Below are 26,574 nucleotides of genomic sequence, written 5' to 3' on the forward strand. Positions count from 1 at the left end.
TAGTTACATAAGGAACAAATTCTCCTGGGAAAAAAAAGAAAACTAGCTGAGTGACACCTACCCATTGGGCAAACAAGGAAAAACTGTGCATCCAAGCAGGTACAAGAAGCTGAGAAGCAATCTCACCATAAACCCCACCCATAGTGTGGCCACCCACAATTGGGAAGGAAATCAAAACCTGGAGCTTCTTCCTGAAGAGCAAGAGGTTTGAACACCAAACTTTTAAGACCTGCACCTGAGAGATGTGTCCCCAAAGCAGCTAGCTTTGAAAAATGATGGGGCTCAAGCCCATAAGACCCACAAGGCTACAAAAAATCGAGAAAAGGCTCTTAATGGGTTTGTGCACTCAGACTCACTGACCTCAGGGCCCAGTGCAGAAGCAGCTAATATCACACTTAATGGTGAAAAACTGAAAGCTTTTCCTCTAAGATGAGGAACAAGACAGGGTTTGCCCCTGTCACCACTGTTATTCGATATAGTATTGGAAGTCCTAGCCAGGGCAATCAGGTAAGAGAAAGAAATAAAAGGCATCCACACTGGGAATGAAGAAGTCAAACTGTCACAGATGACATGATTCTTCATATGAAAACCCCTAAAGACTGTACCAAAAAACTATTAGAAACAATAAGTACCATAAAGTTGCAGGACACAAAATCAATGAACAAAAATCCATTGCATTCCTATACATTAACAACTAAATTTCAGGAAAAAAATTAAAAATACCCAAAAAACAATTCCTTCTGCAATCTTAACAAAAAGAATAAAATACCTAGGAATAAACTTAAAGGATGTGAAGGACCTACACACTGAAAACTGCAAAACATTATTAAAAGAATTTGAAGAAGACACAAGAAATGGAAAGATATTCTGTGTTCATGGACTGGAAGAATCAACATAGTTAGAATGGCCATATTACACAAAGCAATATACAGATTTAATGCATTCCCCATCAAAATCTCAATGGCATTAAAAAAAGAAAAATAGAACAACAAAAAAAACCCCTTCAGATTTGTGTGGAATCACAAAAGACCCCAAATAGCCAAAGCACTCCCGAGAAAAAGAACAAGGCTAGAAGTATCACACTCTCTGACTTCAAATTATACTACAAAGAGACAATAATCAAAACAGCATGGTACTGGCAGAAAAACAGACACATAGACCAATAGAACAGAATTGAGAATCCCAAAATAAACACATATATATATGGGCAGATAATTTTTGACAAAGGAGCCAAAAACATACAATGAAGAAAAGAAAGCCTCTTCAATAAATGGTGCTGGAAAAATTGGAAAGTCATGTGCAGAAGAGTGAAACTAGACAGCTATATTTGTCACCATACACCAAAATTAACTCAAAATGGATCTAAGACCTCAAACAATAAATTGCATAGAAGAAAACAGGATACTAAACTTATGGACCTTGGTCTTAGAGAAGATTTTATGAATTTGACCTCAAAAGCAAGGGAAATAAAAGCAAAAAATAACTAACTATATCAAACTAAAAAGCTTCTGCACAGCAAAAGAAACCATCAACAAAACAAAGAGGCAACCAACCAAATGGGAAACGATATTTGCAAATAGCACCTCTGATAAGGGGCTAATATCCAAAATATATAAAGAACTCATACAACTCAACAACAAAAAACAAACAATCCAATTAAAAAATGGACACAGGACCTGAACAGTCAGTTTTCCCAACAGATACATGAAAAAAATGCTCAACTTCACTAGCTATTATAGAATGCAAATCAAAAAACACAGTTATATACCACTTCACACATGTTAGAATGGCAATTACCAGCAAGGCAACTAATAACAAGTACTGGAGAGGTTGTGGAGAAAAAGGAGCCCTCCTACACTGCTGGTGGGAATGTATATTGGTACAGCCACTATAGAAAACAGTATGGAGGTTCCTCAAAAATTAAGAATAGAATTATCATATGACCCAGCAATCCCTCTTCTGGGTATCTACCCAAAACATCTAAAAATATTTATCTGTAAAGATATGTGTACCCCTATGGTCATTGCAGAATTACTCATTGTGGCCAAGACATGGAATCAACTGAAGTGTTCTTTGATAGATGATTGGATAAAGAAGATGTGGTACATGTACAGACGGAATACTACTCTGCTATAAGAAAAGATGAAATACTGCCATTTGTGACAACATGGATGGATCTTGAAATTATCATGCTAAGCAAAATAAGTCAGACAAAAAACGTTGAGAACCCTATGATTTCACTCACAGATTGGGTATAAAACTGAAAGCAGCAAATAAACAAGACAAACTTAACAAAATCTCATAGACAGAGACAACAGTTTAGTGGTTACCAGAGGATAAAGAGCAGGGGAGGTAGAAGAGAGTAAAGACAATTAAATATATGGTGATGGAAAGAAATTTGACTTTGGGTGGTAAACACACAATGCAATGTATAGGTGATGTATTAGAGAATTGTACACTTGAAACTTATATAATTTTATTAACCAATGTCACCCCAATATATTTAATTTAAAAAAAAATCAGAAAAAAGTTTTCCAGACAAGCAAAAGCTAAAAGAGTTCAACATCACTAAACCAGCCTTACAAGAAATGTTAAAGGGACTACCTTAAGTATATTTATCCACCTATCATTGGAGCACTTAAATATATAAAGCAAATATTAACACACCTAAAGAGGGAAATAGACAGCAATAATAGTATTAAACTTTAATAATCCATTTTCATAAATGATGCCTCATCCAGATTGAAAATAAGTAAGGAAACGTCCTTAAATGACATATTAGACCAGATGAACTTAACAGATATATACAGAACATTCCATTCAAAAGCAACGGAGTACACATTCTTCTCAAATACAGGTGGTTCATTTTCCAGCATAGAACATATTTCAGGTCACAAAATAATTATTAATGCATTTAAGGAGACTGACTATAAAGCGTCTTTTCTAACCACAATGGTATGAAAGTAGAAATCAATTACAAGAAGAAAACTGGAAAATACACACACATGTAGAGATTAAACAACATGCTACTGTACAACTAATGGGCCAAACAAAGAAATCAAAGGGAAATAAAAAACACCTTGATACAAATGAAAATGGAGTACATCATACCAAAATTTAGGAGGTACAGAAAAGCAATTACTAAAGGAGAAGTTCATAGTGACAAATACCTACAAATCAAGAAACAAGAAAAATCTCAAATAAAAGACTTAATTTTATAACTCAAGAAACTAAAAGAACAAATAAGTCAGTAGAAGGAAGGAAATAACAAAGATCAGAGTGAAAATAAATGCAAGAGTAATAAGACAATAAAAAAAGATCAATGAAATCAAAAGCTGGATCTTTGAAAAGATAAACAAAATAGACTCATCTTTAGCTAGACTCTCCAAGAAAAAAAAGGGAGGACTCAAAGTCAGAAATGAAAGAGGAGACATAACCAATGACAGCACAGAACTACAAAAGATTATGACACTACTATGAACAATTATACATCAAAAAAGTTTGACAACCTAGAAGAAATGGACAAATTCCTAGAAATACACAACCTACCAAGACTGAATAATGAAGAAATAGGAAATCTGAAAAGACTGATTATTATAAAGGAGATCGAATCAGTAATTAAAAACTTCCTAGAAACAAATCTAGGACCATATGGCTTCACTGGTGAAATCTACCAAATATTTAAAGAAAAATTAATGTCTGTCATTCTTAAGAAAAATTAATTTTTAAAGAAAAATTAATATCCGTCATCCTCATTAGAAGAGGGAACATTTCCATACTCATTCTACAAGGCTCATATTATGCTGATACCAAAACCAGATAGAATACTACAAGAAAATTACAGGCACGGGGTGTCCGGTTGGCTCAGTTGGTTAGAGCACAGTGTTCACAACACCAATGTTATCGGTTTGATTCCCACATGGGCCAGTGAGCTGTGCCCTCCACAGCTAGACTGAAAACAATGACTTGACTTGGAGCTGAGCTGTGCCCTCCACAACTAGATTGAAAACAAAAATGAAAACGACTTGACTTGGAGCTGATGGGTCCTGGAAAAACATAGTTCCCCAATACTCCCCAATAAAAATTGGAAGAAAAAAAAAAAAGAAAAGAAAAGAAAAAGAAATTATAGGCTAATATCTTGAATACAACAATACATTAAAAGTATCATATAATATCATGACTTATTGTAGGGATGCAAGGATGGTTCAACATCTGCAAATCAATCAATGTGATACACACATTAACAAAATAAAGGATTAAAAAATCATATGATAATCTCAATAGATGAAGAAAAAGCATTTGACACAATTCAGCCACCATTTATGATAAAAATTTTCACACACATAAAAAAAATGGGTATAGAGGGAACATACCTCCACATAATAAAATACATGACAAGCTCATAGCTAACATTATACTCAATGGGGAAAGCTGAACGTTTTCTCTCTAAGATCAGGAACAAGACAAGGATGTGCACTTTCACAACTTTTATTCAACAGTATGGGAAGTCTTAGCCAGAGCAATTGGGCAAAGAAAACAAAACAAAACAAACAAAAAAAACAAAAACAAAAAGAAAGAAAGAAAAAGAGAGAAAGAAAGAAAGAAAGAAAGAAAGAAAGAAAGAAAGAAAGAAAGAAAGAAAGAAAGAAAAGGCATCCAAATCAGGAAGAAATAAAACTGTCACTATTTGCAGATGACATATTATAGAGAACCCTAAAGTCTCCCCCTAAAAACTGTTAGAAATAGTAAATGAATACAGTCAAGTTGCAGGATACAAAATCACTATAGAAAAATCTGTTACATTTCTATACGCTAATAAACACTGGAGAATTAAGAAAACAATCCCATTTAAAATTGCATCAGGAAGAATAAAACACATAGGAATAAATTTAACCAAGGAGGGGAAAGACTTGTACACTGAAAATGGTAAGACATTGATGAAAAACACTGAAGACAAACAAATGGAACTGAAAGAATTAACATTGTTAAAATATCCATACTAACCAAAGCAATCTATAGATTCAATGCAACCCCTAGCAAAACTCTAATGGCATTTTTCACAGAAATAGAACAAATAATCCTAAAATTTCTGTGGAACTACAAAAGACCCTGAATAACCAAAGCAATCTTGAGAAAGAACAAAGTTGGAGGCATCATGAGCTCTGATTTCAAACTATATTACAAAACTATAGTAATCAAAACAGTATGGTATTTGCATAAAAACAGACACATAGATCAATGAAACAGAATAGGGAGCCCAGAAATAAACCCATGCATATATGGTCAATTAATTTATGACAAAGGAGCCAAGAATACACAGTGGAGAAGGACAGTCATTCAATAAATGGCATTGGGAAAACTGGGCAGCCACAAGCATAAGAACGAAACTATCTTACACCATACACAAAAATTAATTCAAAATGGATGAAAGACTTGAATGTAAGACCTGAAACCATAAAAGTCCTAGAAGAAAACATAGGCAGTAAGCTCTCTGACATCAACCTTGGGGATGATCATTGGATTCGACACCAAAAGCAAAGGCTGTAAATGCAAAAATAAACAAGTAGAACTGTATCAAGCTAAAAAAACTTCTGCACAGCAAAAAAAATCATCAACAAAATGAAAAATTACCCTATGAATGGGAAAATATATTTATAAATCATATATGTGATAAGGAATTAATTACCAGAATACATAATCATACAACTCAATAACCCCCTCCCAACAATCTGATATAAAATGGGCAAAATATTTGAATATACAGTTTTCCAAAAGAAGATATACAGATGGCCAAAAGGTACTTGAAAAAATGCTCAACATCACTAATCATCAGGGAAATGTGCATCAAAACCTCAATGAGATATCACCTCAACTCATGCCTATTATCAAAGAGAGAAGTGCTGGCAAGGATGGGAGAGAGGGAACCATTGTGCAATGTTGGTGGGAATGCAAATTGGTACGGCCACTATGGAAAACAGTACGGAGGATCCCATTAAAACTAAAACTAGAATTACTATATGATCCAGCAATTCTACTTCTGGGTATTTATCTGAAGAAAACAAAAACACTAACTCAAAGATATATGCACCCCCATGTCCATTGTAGCATTATTTACAATAGTCAAGATATGGGAATGGGGTGGGAGAGTGGGGATAAGGGGGAAGGTGAGGGGATTAGAAAGCACAATTGGTAACCACAAGATTGCCACGGGGAACGAAAGTCAATTTGGGGAATGTAATCAATAATGTTGTAAAAATGTTGTAGGGTATCTGATGGACACTTGTCTCATTAGGGAGACCACCTCAGGGATGATATAGATGCCTGATCACTGCCCTGTACACCTGAAGCTGAACAATAATGCATGTCAGCTACAATTTTATAGATAGATAGATAGATAGATAGATAGATAGATAGATAGATAGATAGATATAGATATAGATATATAGATAGATATAGTTACAAGAAGCGGAGTACAGCATTAGGAATAGAGACAGTGGCAATGTAATGGCTGTGTGTGATGTCAGAGGGGTAGTGTATAGGGGGAGGGGGTTGTCACATTGTGAGGGATATAAATGATAAATGTCTAACTATTACATTGTTTTGTGTACCTGAAACTAATAAAAAAATGTTAAAAAAGAAGATACGGGAACAACCTAAGTGCCCATCAATAGATGAATGGATAAAGAAAATCTGATATGTGTGTATGTATTCTGTTTTACATATATAACAAACTACTAAGTCATAAAAAAGAATGAAATCTTGACATTTGTGACAACATGGATGGACCTTGAGGGCATTAAGTTAAGTGAAATAAGTCAGAGAGAGAAAGACAAATACTGTATGATCTCAGTTCTATGTGGCATCTTAAAACAAACAAACAAAATGAAAGAAAAATAGGCTCATAGATACAGAAAACAGATTGGTTGCTGGAGATCAAGGAGGAGGGCTGCGGGGTGGTAAAATGGGGGAAGGGGGTCCAAAGGTACAAACTTCCAGTTATAAAATAAATAAGTCACGGGGTTAAGGTATAGCACGGTGACTACAGCTAGTAACACTGTATTGCATATTTGAAAGTTAAGAGTAAATTTTAAAAGTTTTCATCATAAGAAAAATCAATTTTCTATGTGTAGTGATGTATGTTACCTAGACTTAATATGGTGATCATTTCACAATATAAGCAAATATTGAATCATTGTGTTGTACAACTGAAACTAATATGGTATTATCTGTCAATTACGTCAACAAAAAACAAAGTATATGAAGAAGAGGCAGAAGAAAGAGTCAAAGAGATGCAATGTAAGAAGGATGCACAAGGAAATGGATTCCCCCCTCCCCCACCCACCCAGAGCCCACAGAAAGGAACAGAGAAACCCATACTAAACTTGTGACCTACAGAACTAGGAGATAATCAAGTTTTGTTTTATTAAGTCACAAAGTTTATGGTAACTTGTTATAGTAGCAATAGAAAGTTAATACACCAACCGTCAAGAGACATTAGAGAAAAACTAAACTGATAGATGGGATGAGAAGGCAGCTATTTAAAAACAGATTAGAAATCTGGCTCTAAGATAAGGAAATATCTAGCTACGATAGATTATGTAGACTTATTCATCAAATGCTAGGATATCAGAAGGAGGTAATAACCATAAGAAATTGAAAATATTTAAATTAATAAATAAAAGGCAGAATCACTCAAGAGAATAATACTAAGAACAGATGTGGGCATGGGGAAACACATTTATGTACACTGCTGGCAAGGGTATAAACTCATTCTGTGTGGTAATATGTACGCACCAGATGTTTTAAAAATGTTTGTAATGATTTATGGGTAAGAATTTTCAGGATAGCATTATTTAGAGTGAGTTTAATACATTTTGGTATATTCATTAATGAATGGTAATATGTATTCTGTAGAAAAACCCTGAATGCTATAGGAAAATACTCATAATAAATATAAAAATCATGCTATAAAATAGTGGGCTATGCTTTTATAAACAAAATACTTATGTATAGAAAAAAGCTAGATGGCAACTTCTCAAAATGCATATAAAATCATACAAATTTTCCTGTCTTAGAAAATATTTTCCAGGTTGTCTGTACTAAGTATGTAATTAGGAACAAATCTAATAAAAAAATTTTCAAAGCATATCTGTACTGTTTTACACAGCAAACCATAAATCAATGGGATTTATTACTTTGAGAGAAAGTTTGGGGTGAAAACATAACTAGGTGAGAAGAAATTTTAGACTTTTGAAAACAGCTTTAACCTTAAAATGTTAAAGTTATTAAGGAGGGTTGAGACTATGGTAAGACGAGGGAGGTACTTGCTTTGGGTGCAAAATTTAAGAAGCCACAAAAATCAGTAATCAAGATAAATAACATTCTAATGCAATATTCTAAAAACTCAAAAGTAATCACCAAAAAAAAATCTATGATGAACAAAATATCAACATTTTAAATACAGACAGCATCAGAGGCTGATCCATGATGGATAAAACGGACTACCGTTTCAATTCAGCGGGAGGATTATTTTCTAAAGCAGTGGTTCTCAAAGTGGGGTCCTGGGCCCAGCACCATCAGTATCCCCTGGGAACTTGCTAGAAATACTGACTCTAAGTCCCCACCACATGCTACTGAATCCGAAACTCCGGGGTGGAGCCCAGCTATTAACACGATCATTCCCACTGGATTACAGAACCACTGCGCTATAGAACAGATAGGTATTAACCACAATGTTGGTAGAAAATGTAGATTACACTGATTCTCAAAGGCAACCTTCAGAGAACCTCTTTACATGCTTGGGGGTGGGGCATGTTTAGTACCTCAGTTTTACAGAGGAGGAAAATGAGCAGGAGCTGGGTTAAGTACACTGCCCGAGGTTGCCTGGCAAGGACATGGTAGAACAGACTGGAATCCAGACTTGCCTAATGTCCGTTCCATTAGCATCTGTGAAAACACTGATGCGGGTGGCAAGGGGCAAAGCTGTGCAGGAACCGGAAGCCTGCGCTTACCCTCCGACTCTGATTCCTCTTCATCTTCCTCTTCCTCCTCTTCATTGCTTTCATCCTCACTCTCTTCTTCTTTGGCAATTTTCTGCCGCGCACTCTTAAACACGGACTGTAAGACGATGGAGTCTTCGTAGATCTAAAGGTCAAAGTGGCATCTGTTAAGAACTACGAGCTGAAGGCCTAAGATTCACAATCGCAGTATGCAATTCTCTACCTTATGCAAAACACTGGCTTTATTTTACATGAATTTTAGTAGAAACAGCAACGTTAGCTTTTATGCCTACAGGAAACCCAAATAGGAAAACTCCCAAGTCCAATACAGACATTATACATATTCTCACAGGAGAAAGTCCATGCGCAGTTGAAATAATTTCTGTGTGTGTGTGTGTGTGTGTGTGTGTGTGTGTGTGCATGCACACACTTGGGAGAGAAGGGTGGGCTTCTATAAGATATCCTCTCTCCTGTGACAACAAAAATAGTATTTAAAATAGTGCTTCTTATTTGAACTCATCTATCAAATACTGCGGCAAAGCAACCTTCTTTAAAATGCAATTCCCATAACAAATGGAGGCTAGTCTTTATTACTGAGTTTATCAGTACCAGCCAATACTTTTCCAATCAGTACTTTATTTTTAGTGTATGCCTGAGCATAGATGCTGAGAGAGATATAAAGTTGAAATGGTCCTTTTTCTCAAAAAATTAAAAACGAAGTACCATATGATCCAGCAATCCCACTTCTGGGTATATGACCAAAAGAACTGAAAGCAAGGTCTTGAACAGATATTTGCACACCCATGTTTATAGCAGCATTATTCACAATAGCCAAGAGGTGGAAGCAAACCAAATGTCCACTGACAGATGAACAGGTAAACCAAATGGGTCATATACATACAATGGAATATTACTCAGCCTTAAAAAGGAGGGAAATCCTGTCACATGCTACAGCATGGATGGACCTTGAGGACATTATGCTAAGGGAAATAATAAACCAGTCCCAAAAAGACAAATACTGAAAATGATTCAACTTATATGAGGTATCTAAGGCAGTCAAATTCATAGAAATAGAAAGTAGCACCACGATTACCATGGACGGGGGAGGAGGAGACGCGGAGTTGTTTAATGGGTACAGAGTTTCAGTGTTACGAGATAAAAGAGTTCTGGAGACCTGTTGCACAACAATGATAATATACTAAACACTACTGAACTATGCACTTAAAAATGGTTAAGATGATCAATTTGTGTTAAAATCAATCATTATGTGTTTTAGCACAATAATTTAGTACAAAATAAAGAACATGGGAAAAAAATGATCCTTGCTCTCCAGGAACGTGTATTCCTTTATTGTAAAGATGAGCCACACACTGGGCAACTTGTGGTGAGCCCCAAACAACATACTCCAATAGGACACGGGACCAGGGGGAGAGTAGTGAGATGGGGCCACTGGTGTTGAGTTGGCCAGAGACATCAGAGTTGAGCTGGATCTTAAAGGGGAGGAGGATTCCGTCAGGGATGAGAAAGGAGAGGAGCTTTTTAGGGAAGCAGAGCCAAGTGAGAAAGGTGGGGAGGCAAGAATAAAAAAGATGCACATGGGACTGCGTCAGTGTCAACTTCCAGGTTACAATACTAGCCTATGTTACACAACATGTTACTATCTTGTGATGATATAAAGGGTACACAGGCTCTCTGTATTATTTTTTCCAACTGCATGTGTATTCAGGGAAGCAGGTATTCAGGGGACCGGTCTGACTGGACCACAAACCGGTTAGCAACAAGGGCAGCAGGAAATGAGGCTAAAGAGTTAGGGTAAGGCACGATGTTAGAAAACAGCGTCTGGAGATTAAGTTCATTCTAGAATTTAACATGGGGAACCGCAAAGCTGTTGGGCAGTAGACGGACAGGGTGAGAAGGAGGTGGTTGGAGAAAGATAAACTAGTATCCGGGATGGACTGGGAGGGAAGACAGTCTAGAGGCCATTTATCACCCCATTTCAGATGTGAGACCGTGAGCGTGGCCTGGAAAGGGACAGGGCACGGATCACAATGTTGCCACAGTATTATAAAGCAACCCCAAATCTATCCAGAGGTTACAAAAATGGTCCTTCACAAAAGACTTCCTTGTCGACTCATGTATTTACTCTCTATGTCCTGGTTTTCAGCTTAACTTCCTTTGACGAGTGTCTTGAAAACACAAGGTTTGCTTTCTAGACCTACTATTTTGGTCAAAATACTACTATTGCGGGTAACTGCTATTAACCTGGAAATGTACAGCCTGTGTGAGGCCCATTCTGAGGATGCCCTAATGTTCTCCTAATGTAGTGACTGGAATTGACACGAAGGTCAAAAGGCAGGAGCAGGAAAGAGGCTTAAAGAATTTAATGGGGGCTTGGCACTGCACTGGTTGGCGGACACACTGACCTCTCTTGCTCTTTCTTCTTCATGGGTATGAGAGCATTAGGCCAGAAAAACAGGTAGGAAAAAGGGAGTTCCTACAAAAGGTGAGTGGAATTGAGGTTTAATTAAAGTGAAAGTGTCTTCCCCCTAGTTACTTTAATAAGTTCAGTGTCACTTACTTATATATTCTTACGCTTGCTTACTATGGAGATTGAAAGCAAAAGGAATTACAAGTGGCCTGATGAAAAGATTTTTTTTTTTTGTAAGCAATTAAGGCAATTTTTTTTCCTGTTATTTTAAATCATAGTAGTTTCAACGCTTAATACAAGGCTACAATCAGAAAAACGAATGTAAATATAATCAAATATACAATCTCTATAAAAGCAAAAACTGGACCTCCCACCTTTAATCATTACATTAAGTGATTTACTTGCATCCCTCCTCTAATTAGAAGTGAAGCATTTAAGGGAAGCATGAGCAGGAATTAGTATAGCTATGGCGCAGACGAGGCGGCATGAATTTGAAAATGCCAAAGCAATTTACTTACACAGGTAGCATGGAATACAGGCTTTTATTTTTCATGTTTCTTCTGCCAGGGTAGTAGGAATGGTTCAAACAGTAGAAAATGAAATATTTTACTTAAAAGAACATAAGCACATTTAAGGTTTAAATTATTTCAGATATGAAAGACAGACCTGGGATCCCTCCAAGTTGAACGTCTGAGCATTGTGACAGAGAAGCATGACATCTTTCTCCAGGTCGCCCAAGCTCCGGTACTTATGATTACGAATTCTTTCCTAATGAAAATTTTGGATACAATAGAGGAAAGAAGAGGGAGAGACAATGCAACAATCATCATTTGGTTAACAGAGCCTGATTTCCCCCTTTGTCTTCTCAGCATAGAACCCTGCCAGGGATGTGGGACTGCACAACTTCAGGGGCTGCCATTCACAGAGACCACCCTCCCACTAGTACGCCTTCTTGTATGGGGGAGGAAGGAGCATATGATTGGGAACAGAAAAAGCAATGGGTCTGAAAAGTCTGCAGCTTCTTAAGTAAAATGCAATATAACATGAGCTCTCAGCATAATGATTAAATAACACACACGTAAAAGCCCAAGGACATCCCCGCTTTTCTGGTGTCAAGCCCTGGATGGGTGTCAGTGCTTGTCAGACAAGATGCTACTGCCAAGTCCTAACTGTCATCGTTTCAATGAATTTACATTCCTCCTTTATTTAAAATAAAGTTTGTAAACAGAGTATCTACCTTTATTTTTTTGAAATCCACCGGCTTCCTAATTAATTCATAGTATTCTGGTAATTCTTTCCTCGAAGGCAACTGAATGAAGACTTCGCTGAGCTGTCGCCCTGAACTGCAGGGTGGGGGAAACAAATAAGAACATAACAGATCATGCACTACCGAGGAAAGGTTTTATTCCTTTCAGAAAATGTTAAAAACAGCAAATCGGCACCCCATGCATATACACATGGGGCTCTTTAAATCAAGGAAAATTCTACAACTCTACTGAAGATTAATGCCCCGGTGCAAACTTCAAAATCACATGAAAATACCATTAGGCCCCCACTCTGTCACACATGATATGGGAAGTCCACTGTGGATTCCTCTTTCAGAGCAAGTATCTCTTCATTTTGATAGAAACATTCAACATATTCCATTCAACCAAAATTCCAATAGTAAATGAATAATAGTGTTGGTAAAAAACAAAACCACACACTTTATTTCTATATTTCTTTGTCTTCAAAATCACTTTATATTTAGAAAAGGTTAGAATATACACAAATGAACCTCAAATGAAAAGCTTTTGTATGTACCTAGTGACTATCTTTTCGGTGTTGTTCCTTTCAGGGTATTTTACACCCATACCTTTATTATTATTTGCTAGAGGAAATGCTTTATCTTGTGTAACTGCACTGCGGTGTGTATGGAGCAATTTGGGTCAAAAAGAACAAACATATTTAGCAAGTATGGATGCTTGATGTTGCTGGAGTTAGTGCTGCACCCTCCCCCAAATGCATGGTAGCTTTATTTGAAAACAGATTTAATAGCAACAAATGTTTAGCATTTTATAATTTTTAAAAAACAGACTATAAAGCAATATAAGCTTTTAACGTCAGTTAACATTAGAAGCAGACATGATCAAAGGAACAAAATATATATAATTTAGATTCAAGAGCCTAATATCTCACTTGGTCTATCCAGATCAATAATAGCTTGCTAGATACGGTATAGTCATTTTTCACAAAAATCTTGCTTCTCTTATGATGCCATCTCTATTTTCTTTGTGAAGCCAGAAATTCCAAAAAAAATCACCATAAATCACTGCCATGCAAATTTCAGAAAGTGATTCCAGGAGTGTGTAAGAATGCTAGAAACAGCAGCAAAGAATGAGTGACAATATGCTGTTTTAATCCATAGTCCCAGTTGTATAATTAAAAAATAATCATAATGACAGTTATCATAAAAAAGGCATGCGCACTAACTCAAACGGTTGCCTAGCAACCAGTGGGGAAAATGCTGAAGTGCAAAGGGGCCTGCATAAATTAACCGAAAATCCTCTGTCAAAAGGGATGGGCGAGATTTTCTGTGTCACTGTTTTATTTTATTTAATGCATATATGGGCTTCATGAATACTAAAATCAGGGGCAAACACAAGACGTTTAAGAAGACTGCAGTTTAATAGGGAATTGGATTTTTAGATTATTATGGCAAGAACCAAGGTGTTCTCTCACACTGACAACCACCCCCTACCCCACTTCCCAGGTTGAGAAATGCATTTGTACCCCTATAAGTTATAGCACATAGTATATAACAAAACCTACTTTATTTACTATCACCTTCAACATACGGTCATAATCTCTGGTCTACTCTTTTTCTATCACTAAGATTTACATGTATATATATATATATATATATATATATATATATATATATATATATATACACACATACATACATATATAATATATATATATACACACATGCATCTATATACATATATATAAACACTTTACCTATTTGAAAAGGAGTATCTGAAAGGCAATTTACAGATATACTTTTTCTATTTCTATCTGGTGACTTCTTTATAATTGGCATTCTTTCTAAACTAGCAACAATGAAACAGTCAGACCTCTTTGTAATCTGGGATTTTACACCTGCCCCTCAATGGTATTCTATATACTGTCATTTTCCACATTGCCAACAGATGGTATCATTTTTCTGTTGACAGGTTATGAGCACATCTTTGCTTTGTACACCTGTGATAGACATACTCTTAATTTCAACTGTGCCACTGGTGAAGTAAGAAATAAGTGGTTGGCATCAAAAGTATGATAAAGCTCTAACAGGGCCAAAATACCTAAAACGATCTGAGTCTGTTATCTCTGTCCTGAGTTGTCAGAAATTCTAGACCCTAGGGTGGCCGGATGGCTCAGTTGGTTAGAGCGCGAGTTCTGAACAGGGTTGCCGGTTCGATTCCCACATGGGCCAGTGAGCTGCGCCCTCCACAACTAGATTGAAGACAACAAGCTGCCACTGAGCTTCCGGAGGGATGGCCGGATGGCTCAGTTGGTTAAAGCGCGAGCTCTCAACAAGTTGCCGGTTCAATTCCCGCATGGGATGGTGGGCTGCGCCCCCTGCAACTAACTATTGAAAACAGTGTCTGGACTTGGACCTGAGCTGTACCCTCCACAACTAGACTGAACGACAACGACTTGGAGCTGATGGGCCCTGGAGAAACACACTGTTCCCCAATAAAAAATTAAATAAAAAAAAAGGAAGAAAAAGAAACAAGAAATTCTAGACCCAAGTCCAGAGTTATAAGTGCTCATAAAGGAGAGAGCTGACTGTTCTGAGACGCAGGGCCAACACTGTAAAATGACACAAATTTCTTGTTTCAAAACAATCCTATCCCACCTCCTTTTTTCACCCTCGTAAGCATAGAGGGCATGTGCAAAAGGAAGACCTGGAAGCTAAGGGGGTCTTCCTGTGTTGGCTTCATCATCATTCAAACATCTCAGTCTGGCTTTCAAAGCCCTCCTCAGTTCAGTCTCTGCAAGTTGAGTTTGTACTGTTGACCTGACTCTCCTCCTGTGTACCCCCAAGTGTCATGGCCAACCCTCCCTTATGACAAAATCCAAGTTCCCAGAGCTGACCGACCTATCACTTGGCTGGAAGGGGCTCTATCCTTTTCCCTTCTTCAAATACTTCATTATCCACCCAGGATCAAGAACCCATTCTCCACAAAAATGGAAGAAATTCTCAGTATTAAACCAATTCTCAGTACCTCACTGCTCAGACACTGTTCTGTGTATTTTTTTCTCTCCTCCATGCAGGGTGGAATATTTTGCTTGCAGTCAAAACCTTTCCTCTTATCTCTATCACAGGCAACGAACCTGACAGACAGTTTAGGCAGGAAATGCCAGGAGGGTCTGGAAGACACTCCACTTTTCCATGACCTAGAGAATGCACTGAGGTAGTAGGACCACTTATTAATGAATCACTACAGTAATTCATTTTTTTCTAAATTAAAGGTTTAAAAAATGTAAGAAAAAAAAAATGGAAGTGAAGCAGCCTGATAGAGTTTTGAATTCTTGGCATTTCTTTCTCAAACTTAAGCTCAGCAAAGGTTTTTTCAATATACCTTTCCAAATGCTTTTTTCCCCCAGTGCTGGAAAGTTTTCTTTTTTTAAAGAACAGAACAATGGAGTAATTGTACAGTGGTTTGCGGAAGGTGTTCTGTTTCTGTTGAAATGCTTACCCTACCCCCAAGGCATTTTCCATTATGTGATTTTACACAATTTCAGGGCTAAGCATAAATTGTTACTTCAAAATGCGCTGCTTCCTATCACAAAAGTGATACCCACTCACCTCCTCCTAAAAAAGGATTCCACTGATGGTCTGTAATTTCAGATCTACTTTGTACAATGATCTATCACGGAGTAAGAAACATGACCCTGATCAGACATAGGATGGGTGGGGGAGAAGTGTAACCTGCAATACAAATTTAAAGGAACCCAATTCACTTAATGTGAGTTTACAGGTGCTGGAGGGCAAGCACATTTCCTCTCCACAGAGGCCAATGGACACAGAGACACATGTCCATGATGTTATGCTGTATGAGGTGGAAAAGCCCTCCATGCCACTGCGTAAATGGTGGTTTGAAACCCTGCATGTATAGCTTACACACACACACACACACATTTATTCTGCTGTGCTTCATCTGGGAACCAATCTTTCTTCCATTACCTCCAGAAACCAAATGGCAATAATCCCACATCTATACTAGTATAATTCTAAAATGATGACTGCATACATTATAAACATTACATCAATATCAGCCTGTTTATAGTGTAGGTACAGCTGAAAGAGTGCAGAAGACTGAAATGCTAGCTAAGAAACCTAGTCCTTTAAAATACTAGATATTATGTCTTCCCAACAAGTCCAAAACAAGATGTATTGGGTGAGAGATTTGTTTTTCGCTGCTTTATGATTTTGCTTTTTATTAACAAGCATTTTTAATAGATACTTTTAAAAATGAGATTTTTAACTATAGCTGAAATAGGTTTTGTTTAGTTAGTGAATGTAAAAGTGTGGTTACATTGCTTTGGTAAGCAAATGACGTCACAATTTAGAATACCCACTTGGAAGGATTTTAGAGAGAAGTTATTATAGTCCTAAAGGAATCAAACACAGGCAATCATTTGGGAAGAAAACTATAAAATTGGGTCAACATTGGAGGGCAGTAGGTGAAAGCAAGCTGCTGCTTTTCAGGATCAGATTCTTATTAGGTTTATAATACATATCACTTAAATCAGAGTAGTACCCCAATTATCCAGAAAGCCCCCAGAAATTTGAGCCAGACACAAACTAGGTGTCACGAGCACCTGTATCCCATATTCACTACTGAGATCTCTCATCTGAATCTTACTGAATATTGGCCCATGATGTTCCTCTAAGCTTAGAAAGCTGACTTCCTAGCCTCTTAAAGCATATATGAGGTAACAGCAAAACAGAATGAGATGGGAGCAGAATTGGTAGCTGTTAAATTTTACCAAGGGTTATGTTAAGAACTGTAGATATATAATATGCCTGAGTTATCAACAAAAATAAGGCTACATCAGGTTAATGAAAGGCAAATGCCTCAATGTGAGGCGACTACAAAGGGCTTGCTCAGCTCAGTAAGAAAAGCACCAAGGCTTTATCAAGAGTTTTAAACACAACCACTCTTTGAAGCAGTTTTACTTTTGGTAATCTACTTTAGGCTAAAATATGGATACACATATTTTATATATACATAATATATATATATGTGTATATATATATATGTATATATAGACATGTGTATTTATGTGTACAAATATTTATATATGTGCATATATACTCATATGTGTATATCTAGGTGCATACACATACATGTATATGTGTATATACACACATATATGTGTATATATAATTTTATATGTATATGCTAGATAATCTAAAATTATGTATTTTAAAGTAATGTGCCTTAAGGAATGAAAAAAACGCTTATGACATTCACTGAAGAAAAGAAACCAAAAAACCACACGATACCAAATTGTAAATGCAATACAACTTCTACTAGGTTTTTAAAAAGGCATTAACTAAGCACCAGAAGGAGATATGCCAGAGCATAAATAAACATTAATAATAATGTACTGTTATTCAACAAAATGAAGATTTATGATCTAATGTAATTTGGAACCATATTATCATCCATAAATAAAGTAGGTCTCAAACACTTTTATTGGGTTACCTTCTTTGAAAACATGTAATAAGTCAAAAATCTAATCTGATTTTTTTCCCAGAGAAATGATGTCTAAGGGGCATAATGACCAACTTTTATTTATATCAAAGTAAATAGCACATATCACCAACTGGCACCTTTTAACTTTACCATACAAAGCCAAATAAATAAATAAAATAGAACAGAATAATTCTATAACATTTTTAATATATTGCAACTGTCAGAATTTATATAAAGTTTCTATTTATTTCTTCAGAATTCTCTCATTGAATTTATTACTACAAATCAGAGGTGCTCAGCAGAACCGGGGCTTCAGCGAGTATTATTTATTTGTTTGTTTAGACAAGTATTTTGAGGTGACGTTTGCGAAGATTTATCATCTAACACTTGACTTTTTAGAAATAGTGACTCAGGAAGTCTTGATGCTTCTCTTTTTCTCAGTGACATTTCATGACAGCAGGTACAGATACAGGACCCTAACTGTCCATCTGTCTAAACATGACAGCTAAAGGGCTGCTGCTTCCTTGGTCACCCACTTCACCAGCTTTCGTCATCTCATCTTGTACACTTGGACGTGACTCAGAGGACGCATTCCTTCCAAAAGGTAAGGACCCACCTTCCCTTCCACTGACCATTCTGTCTTTTGATCTTTCCCTATGTCTCTACTTGTTAATAGTAAAAACTTGGCAAACCTTTTGGTTAAATTGTGACCAAACTCCAAAGCACAGAGCTTTTGCAAACAAACAAAATCAAATGCCTCTCCACATAAGCTGCAAATCCCAAACGTCACTTTGTTAAAGGGCTGGGTCATAGCAGGCTCTGGAAATTTGCTTTTTCCTATAATGGCCCTTTTAGTAAATTCTTAAGGAAGCCATTATGACATGTGATTCTAAAGGAATGAGGCAGATTTTTCCTCCATGAATATACAAGAACATATATGCCCAAATAACTGCCATCATTCAGTGCAATCCATTTTTGATCAAAGACACTTATAGAGAGGTTTTGAAGACAGTTTATAAGACTGTAAAACTTTTGTTATTTCCAGCTGGGATTCCTTCCCCTCCCTCAGAGAGAGGTCATTTATGCTGGAATTGGCCTGGAGCTTTGAGAGGCAGAGACCCTGGGATTCTGGGCCAGGCTAATGCTGGAAGCCTTGGTGAGGCCTTTTGTGCCTCACAAAACAAACAAACTTAGTTTATTTGTGGGCTGCCCACCTGCTGTATGTGGGTATAATTGGCTGAGCAACATAAATAAGTGTCAAGCCACCAGGAGTCAAAGCAGCCTATTCCAGTAAACATCTGAAAGTATCAATATTTGTAATGAGGGCAAACTAAAGTACTGGAATCCACATTTCCCTGAGCAGATTGTCTCTGGACTAAATGCAACTTCTGAGCTCAAAGTCAGCATTTCCCAAAGTGTTCGCCCTGGAACATGAGCTTAATGGATGACTAATAGCGTTCCTTGAAAAAGAGAGTTCGTTGGTCAAATGAGTTGAGGAAACACTGGGTTCAACAAAGTTCCACAGGTTACTTTTATAGCAAAACTTCTCAGAGCCTCTAGCTGCACTGGGAATTCTCCAAGAAGCTACAGGACTCAAGTGTGAGCCCCACGCTCTAGAGAAGCATCATCCGGGATCGTGCAGGAGGCTATGACCTTGCCCGGTGGCAATTACATAAGAGCAACTGTCAGCCTGAGGCTGAGACCAAAGTATCCCATAAACGAAGAGAGGCTCTTCACCCAGCACTGAGATTTTTCTAAAAGTGTATCCACTTGGTCACACTACTGTTCCGTGGCAATTCCTCTATAATCTAATTAGAGTGATTCAGTGCAAAGGTGCTTGGGTCTGAGATCCACAGTCACAGCCTGTCTGGCCCATTGAAAAAGAATACGGAACGTCTCATGCCAACATTGGTAAAAGTAAATTTTGTCTGAAAGAGTTTCTTGGCTGGTTCTGAAGGGATAGTCAATACTAACAACATAATCACAACGTCAAGGGCTGTTAATAGTTATGGAGAGAATTTTGATTTCCTGGGATGGAGTATGGGGCTGGACAGCTACACACACACACACACACACACACACACACACACACACACGTGCGCAGGCGGCACCCACACATACCGCCTTATCATTTCACCCACATTTCTGTAGCTGATACCACACTCACTTACCACTCAGCACAGTGATCCAAGAGTTATCTTTAGAGTCTCCTCCTCCTCTCACATCCATCTGACCCTAAGTCTTGTCAATCACAGCTCTAAGTATTTTATTCTCTTGTCTTCACGCCCCATGCTCTGTCCCTCCTCTCTTGCCTTCAATGACCCAGTCATACTGAGATCCATGTGGTCTCTACAGGGGTCCTGCTCTTCCCTAACTCCATGGCTGCCCACACACACGGAACTACGTACCTCTGCCTCACCCACTTCTCCCCCACCCCCCAAGTCTACTAGGGGAATCCCCACTCTGCCACAAGTCGACTTGAAGCTTTCCCCATTCCTGACCCATTCCTCCCCTCGCACCCCATACATACACTTTATTAACACTATGTATCCGTTATCTATAGAGCTCTTTCCAACTATGCTTTAAGGGATTCCGTTTTATTCATTTTCCTACATTCTCCATACTTGCAGAGACTGACACATTGAAAATGCTCAGTGCTTCTGAATCCATGAAACAAGAATTTAGAAAATAACCTACAAAATGTGTGCATCATAATACAACCTCTGAACGACATGCCATGAACGCAGGCGTATGGGAGAAGGAAGCATATGTGACAGTAAGGGACAAGGCAGGTTCTGGAGCCCTGAGGAAGCAGATGTCAGTCTCTTGCTATGGCTCTGGAAATTACAGTTTAAACATGTCTTTAGTAAAAATGGTTTATCTAGGTCCCAACTACCTATGGTCATATGGTCTCCTCAAAAAGCCCAGGCATGACACTGGAGCCTTGTAGTACCCTTTAAAGTTATAATTAATCCACTTTTCATGGTCACATGACCATTTTGATGCAAGAGGGAAAAAAGAGCTTATGTCTGTCCTTGTTCACTGGGCTGGGAGTTTAGCCTACATCATGCCATTTGGATCCTAAAACCTCCTTCCTATGTTGTGGTGCTGGAAGTTTCTACCCAAGTTGGTTAATTATTTAAAATGCCCAAACTAATAAAGTCAAGTATTTATTGTTTCAACCCCAAAATGTGAATCCAGACTTGAGTTGTTTCTCATACTGGCAAAAATGGAATACAATTCTTAACGTCTCTCAGTACACACTATGGATTGGTAAGTATTTACCACCAATGGAAAAACAAAAAAACAAACAAAGCATGGCAATCTTGCCCAACAGTTTCATCTCTACACAGATATGGGTAGGTACACATCCCCCCCCCACTTTTAATCTCCTATAATCTCCTATAAAGGAGAATGCCACACCTGGTGGTTGGTATTTATGCTGAAATACAAAACAGAGCTTCAATTCTTTTTTCTCCTGGCTCCAGATTGGATCCCAAACTAGCAGGGAAAAAACGCCGTCAAGGGAGTTATTGGGTCAACTGACAAATGTGGAATATGAGTGGCAACGCATTGTATTGATATTATTTTAAAAGTACAAGCTGATTGCAAGGGGAAAAGAAATGTTGTTTTCAACATACTGGGGATGCCAACAAACAAACACCCCCAAACGTACACGTATCACTGGCATTCATCTTTCATTGTCAGCATATATTATTACATTTTTAACACCGTTTTTTTCTTTCTTAAAATGTGTATACATTTTTTGGCACCCTCTGTATTACTAACAACTCCTAACCATGGTAAACCATGCACATCCCTCTGTCCCGCTCACCTTACATCGCATTCTCACGTCACTAGGAGAAAAGCATTTCCACCTTCCACCCAACAGGAACAAAGGCACACAAAGTGGATTAGAACACACACTGGCTTAGAACACTGAGGACCCCATATGACAGGCAGGCCCAGAAGTCACACCCAGGAGCCAGCCCAGAACAGACCCATCAATCCCACGATCAATCCCAGAGTCTCAGACACAGTGTCTCAGACATGCCTCTTCGCGTACTGCAGGAGATCCGAGCACCAGGATGCTTTTTCATTAAGCCTCTAAAGCAAGACAGCACAGAGTTAAGAGGTCCGCAGGATGTGAGACAGAAGCTGCTGCACTGAAGGGGAGAGAGAAGCAACAGAAACCCATGTCCAAGGTGCTACAAGTAAGAACAGACGCAGGCAGCTCCCAACGCCTTTGTGAGAAGAGCTTTTACCGAGTGGAAACCCCAAATGGAAACACAGCACAGAGAAGCTCAAAAGCCACAGCAAGTGTTTTGGAATGTCTGTGCCTCCATCCCTCACTCCAAGTAGGGGTGATCAGGAGGCAGATGGAGAAATGTGCTTCCGACTCCTTAGGAATTGGTCTGTTTGGTGTACCAAGGGATACCTGGATTTAGAGACACGGGAATACAAGACAGATCCTGACCTGTTTCCTTCTATTTCCAACTGAGAATTACTGGGCACCTTCTCCACGTTACACCTGTGGTAGAGTAGAAAGAACACTTGAGTCAGAAGACCTGGGTACTCGTCCTGGCCCAGCTCCTGCCTCCCAGGTTGGGCGACCTTGGGTAATTCATTTCACTCTCCAAGCCTTGGTCTCCTCACCTACCTGTCTTGCTTACCTCATGGGATTGTTGGGAAGATCCCATGGGCTTAAAGTTTGGAACCTCATTCTGAAAAAATACAGTTCTCCAGAACTGGGGCGGGGCGGGGGGAGGGAGAGGAATTTCCTAATCTCTTTGGGACTTTTCTTGCTTCTCTGAAACACGTACACGCTTGCTACTTTGGTCCCATTTCCCTCCACACACGTTCTGCACGGCATTTAGGACCCACATTCCATCCACTGTTTCAGAAGCAGTGGAAGACAGGCTGCATTTGCGAGGGGTGTATGTGATCTTAGGAAAACAGCTCTAGCTTATCTGAGTCTAGCTCCTTATTTGTAAAATGGGGATAATACTTACCTCAGAAAATTGTTGTGAATATTAAAAGGATACCATACTTTGTTACAGCAGCCAGCACACACAGGGTGCACCCAGCAACAGCCAAACTCGGCTTCTGAACTTCCCCGAGGTAGTGGCTCTACTTCTCAGGACTCTATTCTTTTAGAATAGATCACTGAGCTAATGATGTTCAACTGGAAATGACAAGAAACCAGCACCTGAGGTCTTTCGTCCTTCCACGGGCCTTCTAGGGAGGCCTCTGCCGTTGAGGATTTTGAAACTGCTATGTTGGTGTCCCTTTGTGTGGTGGCAGAGAGGAGACTGACAGGTGTGACAAATCTTGAGAAAAGCCTACATCCCCTCAAAATCTTCCTCTAGGCACAGACGGCACGCTTTGGTACACACAACCTACTGTGGCCACTTGGAGACCCCTCCTCTGAGCCACTGCCCACTCTGCCTGAGGAGAGCGGGGGGCACTGCAGAGAGGGCGAAGCATAAACCAAGGAGTGCAGGAGGAAAGTGCAGGCTAGATTCAAAGGATGGAGAATTATCTGGGATGTCTGAAACATGAGGGAGAGTGGCATGTAGGAAAACACAGTTGGAGAGGTTGCTAGGGCCAGACTTGGAAGACTATCCTTCTCCTGGTTGAAGTTTGATCATCATCAGGCAGGCTACTGGAATGTTCCACAGGAAGCTACTGAACATTGAAATGTCCCATGCAGAGCTATTGAAAGTTCTTAAGTAACAGGATGACATGATCAGCTACGTGCCCAGAAGGAAGGCAGAATGAGGGGCCAACTGGACGTAGGAAACATAGGCAGGACACAGCTGACCCAGGCTAGGCCAGGGATGGAAGGGGCCTATGGAAGACAGTGCGTGAGGAGGCAGAAGGAGGGCAGTGCTGGAGAGATGCCTGTGTGTGGACGGAACCTGGCGTCTGAGTGCATGTTAGGGATACAGTACAGAATTGGAAACACTTTTGGGATGCTGGGCTGATGATGGGGTTGACTAAGGGGACACAGAAGCCGAAACAGACCGGTGTCACCTCAGAATGTGTAACAGTGAAGGAAGAGAAACCTGGGAATGACAAACACTAACTTAGACATTTTATGGGACATACTATAAATAATTTGAAGAACGACAGGCATGGTTCTATGATGTGAGAATAATGGAAATTATAATTCACTGGGGATGTGAGGCTCTGAACAAAGGAAACTCCAGCAGAATAATTTAAAGCCATGCTCATAAGGAGTATGTGGGGACAGACCTACATGGTTGGTCAGCAATCAGAGTGGCTGGGGGGAAAAAAGTACAAACAAAAAAACTCCAAAAAAGAATATTAAATAATGGTATGGATTTGATTTTAAGAATGCATATTACTACAAATCTACGTTTATAAAGACAATATGAACAATGGTATGAAGAGTCCATCTTGGATGGGAGCCTCAGGATGACGGTCAATGCGGGAAAGCCTTCGACATGGCAAATACCTCACGGCATCTCAGGTAAAGCACTCTGGAGAGAAAATTTTGGGAAAAGGCAACATTTTAAAATAAGAGCCTGTCCCTTCTGGAGAATGGGTCGACTACAGGTGGACCTTCAAAGCAGTAGCTCAGCTTTACTCAAAGTGAGGGAAATGCTATGAAGGACTTTTCAGCACGCATAGGAATTAAACAAGTATACTTAGTCCTTAAGTTGCAGTGTACCAAATCCTTGGAAAGGTGCTATAATGGAATGGAATGAAATGTTGTATCTCATTACCCCAGCGAATATCGTTAAAAGATATGGATATAAATATGCATATATATATATATATTTAAATATATCTATATATCTATACCTATATTTATCTATGTATCTATCTATCTTCCCCTAAAAGTGACCACAAACACTAGATAATGTCATTATACCCTCATATAATGGCTCCATGACCCCCTCTTGCCCCCAGTCCACTGCCTGTTCAGTGATAGCTGGTAGGAGGGCTGTCTCTTCCACTGACGGTGAGCTTGTGGGGGCAAACTGTTGAGTTTTTAACCTCTGGCCCTGCTCAGCAATACAGGGCTGGAAATAAGGGGGAAAAGCAATAAATAAATGAGTGACTTTCTACAACATGAGGAGACTTAAAATTCAGAACAAGCTGAGGCTTTCCACCATTCATTAGGTGGAAAGAAGATAGTCCTGGTTCAGGGAGGAGTACAGAGCCTGAAGAGCCTCAGGAAGGAGGGAGCCCAGCAGTTATTGCCCCTGCCACCCCACTGTTTGCCAGGGCTGCATCCACCATCCACCCGAGAGGCCGGGAAGGTAGCTCCCGCTTCCCCCACTGCTTCCCTGTGTCCCTCTTCAAAGCTAGTGCACCTGAAGTCCAAACCCTTCCCAGACAGCAGGGCCAGCCTTACTGGGATGCTTCTGCGACAGTCTTCGAACAATTGGTAGAGAGGGTGGAGGTGACAATAACCTCATATTCTGATTCCAGATTCTTCAGGAATGAGAACAATGCTCAGACTTGAGAAGCAAGGCATAGTAAAGGTTGAACAAAAGCTACTGATAGAAAAGAACATATGAAGACACTTCAAATGAGTTCAAGTGCCCAGATGCAAACTAATTACATCCTGAAAGAGTATGTAGATTGCTTCTGCTAATAATGGTTAAGAATTCACAGAGAACAGAAAAGGAATCAGAAAACTAGAGATAAGCAAATGTCCCAATTTCAAAATGAGAAAGCAAACTTGAGGCTGCTCTGCTTGATGTGGACCCTTGGTAAAAACTTAGAAGAAATTATTCAGATGCCACGGGGCTATTTAGAGAAGATAAATAACATCATTAAGGACCAGTAGGGGGTCTCTTAGAAAAAGCTACGGCAAGCTAACCTCATTTCATTCTTTCGGCAGGGTTTCTAGGTTGATAGATTGGAGAGGCCAAAACTGTAGTGTATCTTGGTTTTAGCCTTTTTTGATAACCTTGAGAAAGGACAGATAAATGTGAGTGACATGCTAGCATGGTCACGCGAGTTCACAGATGGCTAGTCAACTTTAAGGATTATTGGATAATAAATTCATGTCAACCTGAAGTGATTTTCAGGGGCATATTATAGAGACCTGTCCTTTGCCCTTTAGAAGTTTCTCAGCAAGAGCTTAGAGCAAATCTTCGGATGACCAAAAACAACTTAGGAAGGCAAGTAAACAAACATGATTTTTTAAAAAGGCATACAAATTCAGTTCTATCAGTAGACTAGAATAGTGAAACAAAAATCAATTAAATGGAATTGCACAGGGATAAGAATAAAATTAATAGATATAGGTTCAGAAAAAAATAAACGCTTAGTTAAAGGCTTACCTTGGCAGCATTCAAGTGAGAAAAGAGTTGTCTGCATGTTTTGGGGAGCGGGAGTTTTACCAAGTCAC

General features: G+C 38.8%; 1 protein-coding gene across 9 annotated transcripts in view; it reads right to left on the reverse strand.

The window, feature by feature from the left end:
* SMARCA2 (SWI/SNF related BAF chromatin remodeling complex subunit ATPase 2) overlaps positions 1-26,574 on the reverse strand; it is a 165,177-nt gene that overhangs the window by 4,682 nt on the left and 133,921 nt on the right. For 5 of the 9 annotated variants that reach the window (XM_074330501.1, XM_074330504.1, XM_074330503.1 and 2 more), the window contains exons 29-32: positions 22,660-22,713; positions 12,665-12,770; positions 12,094-12,195; positions 9,012-9,144 (exon numbers count right to left, since the gene is read on the reverse strand). In XM_074330501.1, coding sequence (XP_074186602.1) covers positions 9,012-9,144; positions 12,094-12,195; positions 12,665-12,770; positions 22,660-22,713 — 395 coding nt within the window. The remainder of the gene's footprint in view (positions 1-9,011; positions 9,145-12,093; positions 12,196-12,664; positions 12,771-22,659; positions 22,714-26,574) is intronic. The other 4 variants (XM_074330508.1, XM_074330507.1, XM_074330509.1 and 1 more) reach the window with 1 other exon arrangement.

This window comes from Rhinolophus sinicus, linkage group LG04 (genome assembly GCF_036562045.2).
Source record: "Rhinolophus sinicus isolate RSC01 linkage group LG04, ASM3656204v1, whole genome shotgun sequence".
NCBI lineage: Eukaryota > Metazoa > Chordata > Mammalia > Chiroptera > Rhinolophidae > Rhinolophus > Rhinolophus sinicus.